Source organism: Dromiciops gliroides, chromosome 2 (assembly GCF_019393635.1).
Source record: "Dromiciops gliroides isolate mDroGli1 chromosome 2, mDroGli1.pri, whole genome shotgun sequence".
Lineage (NCBI taxonomy): Eukaryota > Metazoa > Chordata > Mammalia > Microbiotheria > Microbiotheriidae > Dromiciops > Dromiciops gliroides.
This window is the reverse complement of record NC_057862.1, coordinates 650,625,837-650,639,555: the sequence shown is the minus strand read 5'-3', so window position 1 is coordinate 650,639,555 and position 13,719 is coordinate 650,625,837. Positions and strand designations below refer to the sequence as shown.

The following is a 13,719-nucleotide window of genomic DNA, read 5'->3' as shown; positions in this document are numbered from 1 at the left end:
TGGCCTCAAGACACTAACTAGCTGTATGATTCTGGGCAAGTCACTTAACCCTGTTTGCCTCGGTTTCCTTATATGTAAAAAAAAAAGAGATGAAAAAGGTAATGACAAGCCACTCCGGTATCTTTGCCAAGAAAATCTCAAATGGGATCATGAACAGTCAGACATGACTGAAACAACTTAACAACGACAGGCAGCAGAAATGGTCATAGGATCCCTGGGTGCCAATAACCCAACTGGGAAGTCATAATTTACCCAAACCAGCTTGGAAGTTAATTTAGGCTAACTTAGCAGCCTACTTAGGTTTGGGGATTACCAAGCTTGAGAAAATGTAGTGGCTTTCCTGACAGGGGGGGACAATATTTGTGACACCTGAATCCACAAGGGGATGGAGGTGGATTTTTTGTTTTTGTTTTTTGCAGGGCTATGGGGGTTAAGTGACTTGCCCAGGGTCACACAGCTAGTAAGTGTTAAGTGTCTGAGGCTGGATCTGAACTCAGGTCCTCCTGAATCCAGGGCCGGTGCTTTACCACTGCACCACCTAGCTGCCTCCTTGGATTTTTTTTTTTTACAGGGCAATGAGGGTTAAGTGACTTGCCCAGGGTCACACAGCTAATGTCAAGTGTCTGAGGCCAGATTTGAACTCAGGTACTCCTGAATCCAAGGCTAGTACTTTATCCACTGCGCCACCTAGCTGACCCTATGGAGTTGGATTTTAAAATCACAGAGCTAAAGTTGCAAGAATCTTAGAGATCTCAGGATCTTTCCCATCTCATTTTACAGGCCAGAGAACTGAGGCCCAGGAGACCTTAAATGACTTGCCCATTGTCATTACAGAACTAATTGGAAGAACCAGAAAGTGCATGAATCTCTCCCAACTCCAAATCCAGCACTGAATTTAGCTGCCAACTCTGACCTGGAATGCTCTGGTTTGCTAGCAGTGTGGCCCATCAAGGGATCACCTCTGGTAATGGGCAACCTATAATCTAAAATTTTCTCTGAGCCTTTTGTTCTCATGACAACCTTGTGAGGCAGTGATATCACTCCCAGTTTACAGAAGGGGAAACCGAGAGGCATGGAGAAGTTAAATAATGTGGCCAGGATTCACAAAGCTAAGAAGGATAAGGATTCAAATTCAGGTCTCTCCTTATTGGAAATCCAATGCTCCTCCCAGTATACATTATGCCCCTAATTCATCAGCCCTGGTACAGGATCAAAAAATGATGTAGCAAAAGTATGCTTAAGAGCTACAAAAGAACATCTCCATTCTCTATTGTTATTGTTGTTTAGTCATTTTTTTTTCAGTCGTTGTGGGACTCTTCATAACCCCATTTGGGGTTTTCTTGAGAGATACTGGAGAGGTTTGCCATTTCCTTCTCCAGCTCATTTGACAGATGAGGAAACTAAGGCAAACAGGGTTAAGTGACTTGCCCAGGGTCACATAACTAGTAACTGACTGAAGCATTTTAACTCACGAAAATGAGTCTTGCTGATTCCAGGAACCTAGCTGCCTATCTCCATCCTATAGTCAATTTAAGAGAATTTTCCTTAGGAAACCAAGGCAGTTAAGCACTTCAAGGTATAGTTCAAATTTACACTTCTCCTTAAAGCACCCTCACACCCCTGAACACCTCCCTCTAGATCTTATAGGTTATACTTCCTAATTATCTTTTCAAGTACAAAATGTCTTATGATCCATTTGGGAGAGTACTGTGCCAACTCCAACCCTACCCCAGTAATCTGCCTACTTCTGTATCATACTCTCATGCCCTGCAATGCCCAGCAGAGCAGAGTGCCTTGCACACATCGTAGGCCAACACTTGTGGGTTCATTAAAATTAAAAGAGCTCTGGGTGGCATTTTGCTCAAAACTGACAAATGAACAATAATAGGACACTGCAAGAAACAAGGAACCAAGAACAATGTACAACCTATGGTGGTAACATAAACGAGAATACCACCAACATAAAATGCTTCCACATTTGGCTTAATTGCAATGACCAATCCTGGTTCCAGAGAATTGAGGAGGGAAAAACAGAGGTGAAGAATTCCACGTGGGAAATGATGCATATGCCCTGAGACTCCATTGTCTTCCCAGGATGGTTTTGCCCAAGTGTTTCTTTGTTACAAGGGAAGACACAATGGGTGTTACACTGGAAAATGATTCTGATATTTTTAAAAAATGCATGAGAGTTGTTAATTAGGGAGAAAATAAAGCAAGAAACATGAATAGTTTGAGTTGTTCGTCTCTATGAAGATCTTTTTTGCCAATGACAAGAGTTGAAAATTTCTAAGAAAGAGATTCTTGGGTAGAAGGTTTTTTGATGGAAATATTGCTTGAGGGAGGGAAGGAGAGAGATGTTCTATAAGGCAACATAAGGTGATCGACCACCAGTGCCATCTGTTTGGTTCGCAACCTCCCAAATCTAACCTCTCATCTGGTGCTTCCTTACTCAGACATGTGGAACACAAGATGCCTCACCTGATCTTCACACCTGGGATGCAAATGAGCAGCTCTGGGCTAGGAACCAGAGCCTGGGGGATTAAGTGAGATGGCACACAAAGAGCACCACTTTACCTAGATAACTCCTAGAGCATCAATCAGCACAGACTCGGTTATATGAATTCGCTGCCCCAGCTGCAGCCTCTAACTCCATCACATAACAGCAAGGTCATCCTGGCCTAACAAAGCTCACCTTAGAAACATTTCCCTCTAGGGAAGCAAGTTCCTTTGGCTAGTGGGCTCAGGAAACCCTAATTCTAGCCAAATCCCTTGCCTTCTAGGTCTTCAGTATCCTTATCCTTAAGAGGAAGGGGTGGTGCAGTGGATAAAGCACTGGCACTCGATTCAGGAATACCTGAGTTCAAATCCAGCCTCAGACACTTGACACTAGCTGTGTGACCCTGAGAGCAAGTCACTTAACCCCCATTACCCCGCAAAAACAAAAAACAAAAAACAGGAAGGGGCTAAACTAAATGATGCCTAAGGTTCCTTCTGGTATAAGTCTAGGTATGAGGGGCAGCTAGGTGGCAAAGTGGATAGAGCACTGGCCCTGGATTCAGGAGGACCCGAGTTCAAATCCGGCCTCAGACACTTAACAATTACCAGCTGTGTGACCCTAGACAAGTCACTTAACCCCAATTGCCTCACCAAACAAACAAACAAATAAGTCTAGGTATGCATGCCATAAAATAAAGTTAGTTTCAATGTATCCACTGAGGGGATCTGTCTCAATAGTGACAGTGCCTTTATAGGCCAATTGTGTTGTTTGAAATTAGATGGTGGTGCCTATCTTTGTTCCAAGTTTTAGGGAACTTAGCTGGGGTTTCTAATATATTGTTACTTAGAAATTAGAGTCTATTGTACCGGTTTGGGGCATTAAGCATTTATTAAAGCATATTATATGTTAGTAGAAAGAGAGAGAGAGCACATAGCACCTAAATTTCAGAAGCCCTACATACCTAGGATAGAGAGCGAGGGGCAGAGGGCAGAGTGGGAGAGGGAAGAGAGCGCCAAGAAAAAAAAAAGACCCTCCTCTCCAAGGGTTTTTATCCTTGAGCAGGTAGAGGTGGGTCACTGCACATTGATCCAAGCTAACTTGCCAGTAACATTCAAATCCATTGATTGGCATGACTTGAGGGTGGTATAGGTAAGTTAACTTCCTTTAGGTAGTCAGGAGGGTCAATCTACATTTCCTTTGCCTCTGGGCTGGCCCTGCAAAGCAGACAGAGTTCCTGTTCCCCAAAACACCCCATTATTAATCATTTTCTCACACAATCTTCCAGAGATGGAAATAGTGGGTGGGGAAGAGTGTTGCAAGTTCCTAATCCAAAGACTACCCTAAACTTAAATGCATTCAAAATTGAGAAAGTATTTTAGCATTTTAAGAGCTGTTCTAATTATCATAAGCCAATTATCTCATTAAGTCCTGAGCTGTAGATCTAGTTCATCAGTGACTTTACCAGTTTTTCCTTTTAAGATTATTTTATTTTCCCCCAATTATAGGTAAAGACAATTTTTAACATTCAATTTTTTTAAATTCTGAGTTCCAATTTTTCTCTGCCTCACCTCCCCTCTCCTTAAGTTTACCAGTTTTTCAAATTAAAGTTCAAATCTTTCAATGTGTTCCTATCCTGACATTTTAGTGAACACACACCCATTAGGGAGTCTAAGGGAACAAGCTCAGATTGTTTCAGGTTAGAGATTCACAGGTTGCATGAATTTAATTGGAGTAAAATCTCACCCAAAACGGGTTTGAATGACAATTAGTCCAGGAGAGGAAGTTTAAGTTTTAGGTGTGGAGAGATTTAGAATGATATGAAAACAAGACAACAGCTCCTATCCTTTTACCCAGAGCACCTAAGGAGGGGAAAGACGGAAAGATTCCATGTATTTAGATAGAGCAGTGCTATTTGTGGCATCAAATCACTGGAAACCAATGAATGCCCTTCAAGGTGGGCTGCACATACTGGCATGTAAGTGGAATGGAATATCACTGCACCAAAGCAAACTGTAAATGGGAAATTTAAAAAAAAAAAAGGGAAGACTTGTATGAATTGATTAAAATATAGTTAAGCGGGGGCAGCTAGGTGTCGTAGTGGAAAGTGCACCAGACCTGGATTCAGGAGGACCTGAGTTCAAACTCGGCCTCAGACACTAACTGTGTGACCCTGGGTGAGTCACTTGGCCCTCATTGCCCCATCCAGAAAAAGAAAAGAAAAGAAGAAATGGCATGTTGCATATGTTACTTGGTTTTATTTAACTGGGTTTTAAAAATTGAATATCCAGGCATATCCAGAAGCATATTCAAGAAATTATTCATTAAAAAGTATCAAAGGGAAGATGGTGTCACACACCTGCAAACTTTACTTCGGAGGGAGGCTGTTGGACTGATTGAGCTTGGGAGTCCTGAGCTGTATGAGGGTTAACTAACTGGCTCAACCCACTAACTAAATCCAACAGCCCTCTTCTCCCTCTTCCTCGTAGAAGTGTGGAACACCAGGCTTCCTAAAGGGAAACAAATAATTCCAGGTAGGAAACAGATCAGATCAAAGCTTTCATGCTGGTCAGCAATGGGCTCAGACCCATGAGTGACCCCCACACTTCCAGCTGGGATGGGAAAACCTACTGGCTTCCCCGGCATCCTTCAAGTCTCTAAAAATCTCACACACAGGAATCCTTTCCCAATCGTTCTTGATTTCTAGTGCCTTCCCTCCATTGATCAGTTTCAATATACCCTGAATATAGCTTGTTTATACATAGCTGTTTGTGTGTCATTTGCCCCCATGAGATTGGGAGCTCTCCAAGGGCAGAGGATGTCTTTGGCTTTTCTTTGTATCCCCGGTGCCTGTTAATGCTGCTTATTGACTTGAGAGGCTAAGATCTTTTCCATGAAATGCCTCCAGAAATTGAGAGCCACTGACCAGCCAGAAAGATAAGGAATTAGTCCACTCTTCCCCTGCTGCTTCCCTTCCTCCCTGCCCCTAGGTTTCACAATAAAATCAGACTGCTTTTCCTAATCAAAAACATGAACTTAAAAAAAAAAAAGCCCACCTCCACCTCCACCAGGCTGTACTAATCAAGGGTATTGGGGAAAAAAAACCAGACCGAATTTGATTTTCTAATGAAAAGCATTCTGGTCTATGGTAGTGTTTGCAGAAGGATATTTGCTTAGCACACATGGGAAGTCAGGGAACTTGCCTAGCTTGTTTGACAATCAACAGCTAAGAGAGAAAGCTACAGCAAAGAAATGGAACTCAAAGGGGTACACGTCTGGGGATTCTAAAGCATGAAAAAATTACTTAAGTAGCTGCCCAATCTTATGGATCCCAACTCTATAAATTTTTTTGTATCACTTCCCCTGCTCTCCCAAATCTATTCTTTTTTTTGGGGGGGGGGCAATGAGGGGGTTAAGTGACTTGCCCAAGGTCACACAGCTAGTAAGTATCAAGTGTCTGAGTCCGGATTTGAACTCAGGTCCTCGGGAATCCAGGGCCGGTGCTTTATCCACTGTACCACCTAGCAATCCTGCTCCCCCAACTCTAACAACAGCCTCTGCCTTAATTCAGGCCTTTCTGACTCACCTAGACTAACTACTGCAATTAGCACCTGCCCTGCCCTCCCCTCCCCATTGACCTCCCAGCTTCTACTCTCTCTTACCTCCAATTCACCTTCTACCCACCTGCTAAACTAGTATTCCCAAGAGCCAGATCTGACCATGTCATTCAGCTCAAAACTGCCTCTTTCTGGGACAAAATACAAACAGCCTGGCACTTAAAGCCCCCCACGATCTGATGATGCTCAGCTGCCTCTCCAGTACTCTCCTGCTTCAATTACTCTTTGTTCCAATCAAGATTTGCCATTCCCTCATATACAAACATTCCATCTCCTATGCTCACAATGCACTCCCTCCTAGCCCATATCTCTTAGGATCTGTAACTTCCTTCTACACAATCTTTTATCATACTAGCTAGGTGGCACAGTGGATAAAGCACCGGCCCTGGATTCAGGAGGACCTGAGTTCAAATCCGGCCTCAGACACTTGACACTTACTAGCTGTGACCCTGGTGACCCTTACTGACCCGCAAAAAAAAAAAAAATTCTAGAACCACAGAATTTCGTTATTGGAAAGGACTCTAGTAATCATCTAGTCCAACCCAAACTACTACCACCACCACTACTACTACTACCACACAACAATACAGCCAACAAGTGAACATCTACCCCTTTGTTAGAATGCCAAAGAGAGGGAATTCCACTCATTTTTTCCTTACTTCTAGCCTAAATCTGCTTCTTAAAATAGATTGTCCTTACTTAACAGCACACGGTAGAATGTAAAACCCTTGAGGGCAGGGATTGTCTTGATATCACCAGCAGAGTGACTCACCCAGTGGTGCTTAAGAGATGCTGGTTGAACTGAATTAGCATAATTTCAGCAGCTACCTCCTCAAATTTTCCAGATATATGTTCAAGAGACTCCTAAAATTCTAAATAGAATTTCTTAGGGGTAGCCCATTCTGTGGAAGAGGCTGGGGATACATCAAAAGGGCTCATCTTGTTAACAAACAGTCAATCGGGGCAGCTAGGCCGCGCAGTGGATAAAGCACTGGCCCTGGATTCAGGAGGACCTGAGTTCAAATCCAGCCTCAGACACTTGATACTAGCTGTGTGACCCTGGGCAAGTCACTTAACCCTCACTGCCCCGCAAACAAACAAAAAACACACAAAAACCCCCCAAAAAACAAAAACAGTCAATCAAGCAACAAGATTTTATGAAGCACTTGGTGTGTTATTAGCTGAGCCTTGAATGGTGAGAAGGAAGATGCACAAGGGGTAAATTTGGATTTAAAATGGAAAGGAATAGCAGCAATTTTTTCTTTAGGTGATTAAAAAAAAAGTACAAATGAACACTCCTGAAACTACTAGCCAACTTTTACATTTCCAGTCTCAAAGCTTAAGTTGTTCTTCCTCTTTGCCCATTAGGGCTTTCTGATGGGAAGATCTAAGTCTAATTCTTTTAGCAGAGTAGTGTCTCCCCATGAGATATTGTTATCCTTATAATACAGTGGCACATAAGTGCATCAGGGTGGAGGCATGCAAAGTGCTTTGAGAAGTAGGAGGGGAGAAGTAGAGAAATGGTAAGGGGTAATCAAGGAGGGCTTCTCAGGAGGGGGCCTTTGAAATGGGTTTAAGGGAGAAAAATCAAAAGGCTGAGGAGATTGAAGGAGGGCATTCTGGGTATATATGAAGATTGCCAAAAGGACAAAAAGGACAGACAGTAGTCCAATTTGGTTGCAATGGAAAGTACACTGAGGGGAATAACCATGAGATAAAGCTGGAAAACAAAGGAGGGAAGGAGGGACAGAAGTAGAGGGAGAGGAGAGAAGCACCTACCCCTAGTTTTACACACTGGAATCTCCAACAGATATTATGCCTATCGAGTCTTGGCTGATGGTTCACCCAATTCAATTCAGCCAACATTAATTCAGCATCTACCTGCAAGATGCTAGATACAAACACAAAAGGCTATACCCTCAAATGTATACAGACGTATATACACATATATATGCATACCAGTTGAGTGATCTAACTTCTAACAAAAAAAGTATAAGAAAGCCCCACATATGCTGCATGTAGCAAGGATCACAGATATAGACCTGAAAGAGACACTCATTTTGTAGAGGAAGAAACTGAGGCAGAATGACTTACATGCAACTAGTTAAGTATCTAAGGTGGGATTTGAACCATGGTCTTCCTAACTTCCAAGTCAAGCCAGTAGTCTGGACAGGTAGGGGTTTACAAGCAATTTTTTCCTCTGTTTCTACTTTTATTTCACTATTATTCCCTCAATATTCTATAGCTTTTGCTTCTTCAAAGGAAGTTTTTTTCTAGCTCTATAAACTACTTGGTAGTCAAACTGGTTAGAAGCCGTAATTTAGGTAATATAGGTAATATAACTGAATTAGGTAATTTAGGTATTAACTTTTTATTATATTAGTATGACCCAACCATGAACAAAGAATATCTCTCTTATCTCCATTTCCCCCATCGAAATCCTTCATGTCCTTCAGAATCTCACTTGTCTTACCTCCAACAAATCTTCTTTGACTATTCCAGCCCTCTAAGCAAATCTTTATTAAGCTTCTAACATATGCACCATGTTAGGAGAAATACTTCAGTTCTTCAAATTTTGCTAATGCCACAGAACTAGTAGTGTGAAGCCTCCCTTAAGAGTATCCACCCAGCCTTTCAACTTTCAACATTTGTGCAACCATATACAATGTAAAGGAAGGCAATTTGGTACAGAGGAGAGTGACCTACCTGGCTTTAGAGTTCAAGTCCTACCTATTAAACATTCCACAGACCAATCACAACTTCTCAGTGGTCTTAAGCAACTAAGACTAGTAGTTACAAAATTGCTGCTGAGCTGCATTGGTAGAAAACCCCCTTTACTGATGAAATCAGGAGTCCAGATAATATTTTACATATACTTGCACATACAGACACATATCCTTACCGTGTTCTGCTATTACTGGGGGAAAAAAATGCAATGAGCAAAATAAGACATGGCTCATATGCTTATGCAACTTAGCTTAAGAATTCTCTGACTTCTCCTTTCCCCTGAATTCTTTGGAGCATTTGATGTATCACACAATTTAACTATTAAATTATTATTTTTGTTTCCTACTTTTTTCAAATGTGCTCAATTGGCTTCCCCAATTAGGTTCCAAACTGATTGAAAACAAGGACAAAGAATAAGTGTCTTGAGGTAGAAAATGAGCTCAAATCTTGGACTTCAAAAGTTGCGTTCCTGACCTTGGTAGTCAGGAAGACCTACCTCTAAACACATACTCTCCATGAGACCAAGGGCCAGCCCCTCAGGCAACTGTCTAAAATTAAGTTAAATTGCTGGGGAGGGGAAGAATCACATCCCCATCTTTTTTCTAAGTCAAACAATGGAGAAAACTTTAAACAGCAGTTTTCACTGTATGAGAGCTGATTAATCACACTGAAACTGGAAGAGAGCATACTTCAATCATTTAGCCAAAGAATATTCTAAACTTCCCTCTTACTTGGCCAGCAAGACAAGAAACTCAAACATAATTCTGATAGCACTATCAGAAACCCAAGAAATGACCAGGTCACTCACATACTTTCCCTCTGAGTCAGTTATCAAGGTTGTTGTTTTTTTTTAAATCAATTACTTATAGGAATATTATCGGTTTCATTTTCATCCCGAAGAAAAACTCCAATACCATGCAAAGATGGGGGGAGGGGGCTCTAAATTAATTTAAGACTTAAAAGATTTAAGTCTTGTACAAGATAATGGGGCGGAAATATAAGACATTGGCAAGTTCAGTAAGTATTTGTTGGGGCGGGGGTAATTTCCGAAGAGAAAAGGAATTCCTTTACACAGGTTAATTTCAACCCAAGGAACGCAGCATAAAGGTTAATTTCATCAAAACCCCAGCCAGAACACAAGGGGGCCGGCCCTTTCCCTGCTCCCGCCCCCAATTCACCGGCCGATCACTTTCCTAGGTCATCGATTCTCCACCCATCCCCTAGGGGTGGGCAGCAGAACAACAGCCGCCGCCCCCTCCCCCACAGGCCGCTTACCTTGGCCCAGGATTCGGCCTCGCTCCAGGTGTGCCCCGGACACCTCGAAGGTATAATTTTCGGAGGCAAAGCCCGGCCGGCAATGTCCCGTGTCCTGGCAAAGCCATAACGGCGCCTGAGGGGGAAGAAAAAGGGGTTTGGGGTGACTGGGAACTGAAGGGAATTGCCTTCCTCCCCCGCACCGAAACTTGCCAGCCTCGCCCCAGTGAGGGTGGGGGTGAAGGCGGCCTGGCCCTGGGCCCTAGCCGCTCCCTCCCCACCAAAAATCCGCACAGCCGGCTGCTCCCAGAAGAGAAGGAGAGAAGCGGACGAGAGTCAGTCCAGCCCGGACGGTCATCCTTCCCAAATCAAAGCAGCGTGATTCCCCTCTCTTGCAACCAGATCTCATCCAGCCAGAAGCCCTTGGTCATCCTCCCCTCTATCTGCCCTCCTCCAAACATGCACAGGCTCCCCAACTCTCACTCTAAGTTTCTCATCCTGCCCCCATACCACCCCGGAAATCCCCCCACTCCAGTCACAGACCCCATCAACCCTAAGTACACTAGAGATTTCCCCTCCCCCCCTACACCGGTTCTCCCCAGCCTCATCTCTTCCCCCACCCCCTCCCCGTCCAAACCCACCACACCCCCACTTAGAATTTGACCTCAGGGCCAGCTCAGATTTCTCTCCTAAAACTTTGGGTTCATAGTACGAACGACCCTACCCCCGCACCCCAGAGAAATGGAGGAGGGCGAGAAGGGAGGGAGGTGCCAGATCGGCGCTAGGGTCCCCTAAGCCGTGCGTTTCCCCACTTGCCCCTTCGGGGCGCACTGCGCCAGCTCACAAGCGAAATAAGAGCCGAGTGTCCCCCTCAAAAGCAAACTTCAGTTCTCGAGGAGAGGTCCCCCGCAGCCGGAGTTAATTCGGTGACCCGTGGGGAAAAAGAAAGAAGCAAAGGAGGCGAGGAGAGCTAAGGGGAGGTGAGGCGAGGGAGCAGAGAAAGGGATGGGCGTGAGGGGGGCAGCTGGGGGACAGGGGGCGCGGGGTGGGGTGAGGCCGGGGATAACCGAAGTTCTCTCCAGGGGAAGGATCAGAGTCTCCCCACACCTCTCCTTCAGCCACCAAGAAAGTGCCCCATGCCCCGCCGCTCGCTCCGGGGCTTTACCTGCAGCAGTAGGAGGAGAGAGATGAGGCTGAAAGACCAACTCCGACTAGTAGCCATGGTGGTGGCCCCGAGGGTGCGGCCGCAGCAGGGGCTGAGCGGGTGGGGCTGGGGCCGGAGCGGCGCAGCGACTCGGAGGCGCAGGTGGACCAAAGGTCCTCACTCGCTCAGTCTCTCAGTCGGGCCAAAACTGCGACTGCAAGCCAGCGGCCAACCAGGTGAGCCCCGAGGGACCCGCCCTCCAGAGCTGCTGATTGGTCCGCAAGCACACCTGCGCCGGGAGGCACCAATGAGCCAGTCGGGATGGCCCGACCGGGCCTGGCCCAGCCCAGGCTGCCCTCAGTCCCTCCTCGGTCCAGGAGTTCTGAGCCTGGATGTGCGGCTGTCTACTGACCCCAGGCAACTAAATTACTCCGCTTTCGAGCCCTACGGGCTGTGACTTCCAGGGTCTGGGCCAAAAGTTGAACTTCCGATCTTTCACCGAAACTTTAGGTCGCCTGCGCCTGGTACCTGGGAGAGCCAGAGCAGCGCACAGCCGGACGCCGAGCGGTATGTTTTATTCTAATGAGTGGCAGTGGTGGGAGACCGGCTGCGGGTAGGAGAGAATCTCATAGTGATGGAGTCCTCGACACCTTTTCCCTCCGCCCCATATCATCTGCTAGAAACTAGCCATTTTTAAAATTTCCAATACACGGGGAGAGCTCTGAGCCAGGGATCCCCTTCTTATATTGTAAGAAACTCAAAGGCATCTGAATCTTTAGGGAAATTTGTTTTGACCACCGTTTATGGAATCGTAGATTCCCACGGGGTCCTCGGAATCCAATTCCTTTCTGAAGCTGAAATCTTCTCTTCAGTCTCCTTGAAAAGAGGTTTAAGTGTCAGAACTTAATACTAATTCTCAGCCCCCTCCCTCAGCTCCCACTCTGGTTTCCTGCTTCTTCTTGCCTGGGGCTCTCAAGGGTGTATGACCCAAGTCCTGTCAGCACTGTGACCTTCAGTTTCTTCCTCTCCAAAACGAGGGAAACTGGACTAGACCCATAGTCTTCAACCTTTCCGCCGATGAGGACCCCTTCTAAGCACAAAAAAACATTTCCAGACCACCGGCGATTGTAGTTGTAACTAGTAACGTCACTGGATCGAGAAAATGACAAAAACTTTCTAAGCGTTTGTAGCAACTTTGTTAGTAAAATACAAATGTATTCAAAAGCTTTGCAACTGCGTCTACATAATTCCAAAAGGCTGCATTTTATTAGTTGGAGTTAAATAAAATTCAAATGACTATGTTGGGTAGGCAAATTACATATTAGTCAAGTGCATTATTTGGAGTCAAGCCAATAAGTATTTATTAAGCATTTATTATGTACCGGACACTGCGATAAACGCTGGTAATACAAATGGGAAATGATTTGAGAGCTGGGACATGGAACTACCACGACAACCACAAGGGAATGTAAATAGAAGCAAAAAAGAAAGTCCCTGACCTCCTGGAGCTTACATTCTAATGGAATTCGGAAGACTTCTAAAAGCTGTTGGGAGGGGGAAAGAGAGGGAGGGTACCTACTGAGAAGGAACTGTGGAGAAAGAAGTGAAGAGTCAGTCAGCTCTGGGGAATGAAAGAGCACTCTACCTGGCCTGAATTCGTCCTTAAAATGAAAGTTTTGGAGCAGCTAGGTAGCGCAGTGGATAGAGCACTGGCCCTGGAGTCAGGAGGACCTGAATTCAAATCCGACCTCAGACACTTGACAACTTACTGTGTGATCCTGGGCAAGTCACTTAACCCCAATTGCCTCACCAAAAAAAAAAAAATAAAATAAAAAATGAAAGTTTCAGGAGACATTAACCAATCAAAAGAAGGGAAGAAGGAATCTCCCAGGGTGAGAAGGGACCAGGGTATAACCATCTCCCACAGTAAGAAGGATGCTTTTGAGCTTGGTGGCCAGACATTTTTCAAGCTGAGAAGACCACCAGGACATGTTCAAGAAAAGTCCAGAGTCAGGAGCAGAACTGGGAGAGGTTGGAGTTAAATATTAAAAAATGAAAAGGACAGTTTGGTGGGCATATAGACTCCCTTATCCCTTGAAATAACCCTTGCAAGCTACCATCCCATAAGTTGGAAATCATGATCTAGATGATTTTTTTGTGGGGCAGTGAGGGTTAAGTGACTTGCCCAGGGTCACACAGCTAGTAAGTGTCAAGTGTCTGAGGCTGGATTTGAACTCAGGTCCTCCTGAATCCAGGGCCACCTAGCTGCCCCCTAGATGATTTTTAAGGTCACTTCCAGTTATAAATGCTAAAACTGCGGGGCGGCTAGGTGACGCAGTGGATAAAGCACCGGCCCTGGGCAAGTCACAACCCCCATTGCCCTGTAAAAATAAATTAATTAATTTTTTAAAATGCTAAAATTGTATTCTAAATCTGAAAGGAGCTTGATCAGGTAATTTATACTCAAAGTGTGAATATAGTAT

The 13,719-nt window shown here is 44.7% G+C and overlaps 1 protein-coding gene across 1 annotated transcript in view; it reads right to left on the bottom strand.

Annotated features, from left to right (window-relative positions):
• Window positions 1-11,453, bottom strand: part of CDH1 (cadherin 1) — a 65,878-nt gene extending 54,425 nt beyond the window's left edge. The window contains exons 1-2 of the mRNA XM_043988027.1: window positions 11,258-11,453; window positions 10,114-10,228 (exon numbers count right to left, since the gene is read on the bottom strand). Coding sequence (XP_043843962.1) covers window positions 10,114-10,228; window positions 11,258-11,314 — 172 coding nt within the window. The 5' untranslated portion in view covers window positions 11,315-11,453. The remainder of the gene's footprint in view (window positions 1-10,113; window positions 10,229-11,257) is intronic.
• Between the last annotated feature and the right edge of the window lie 2,266 nt (window positions 11,454-13,719).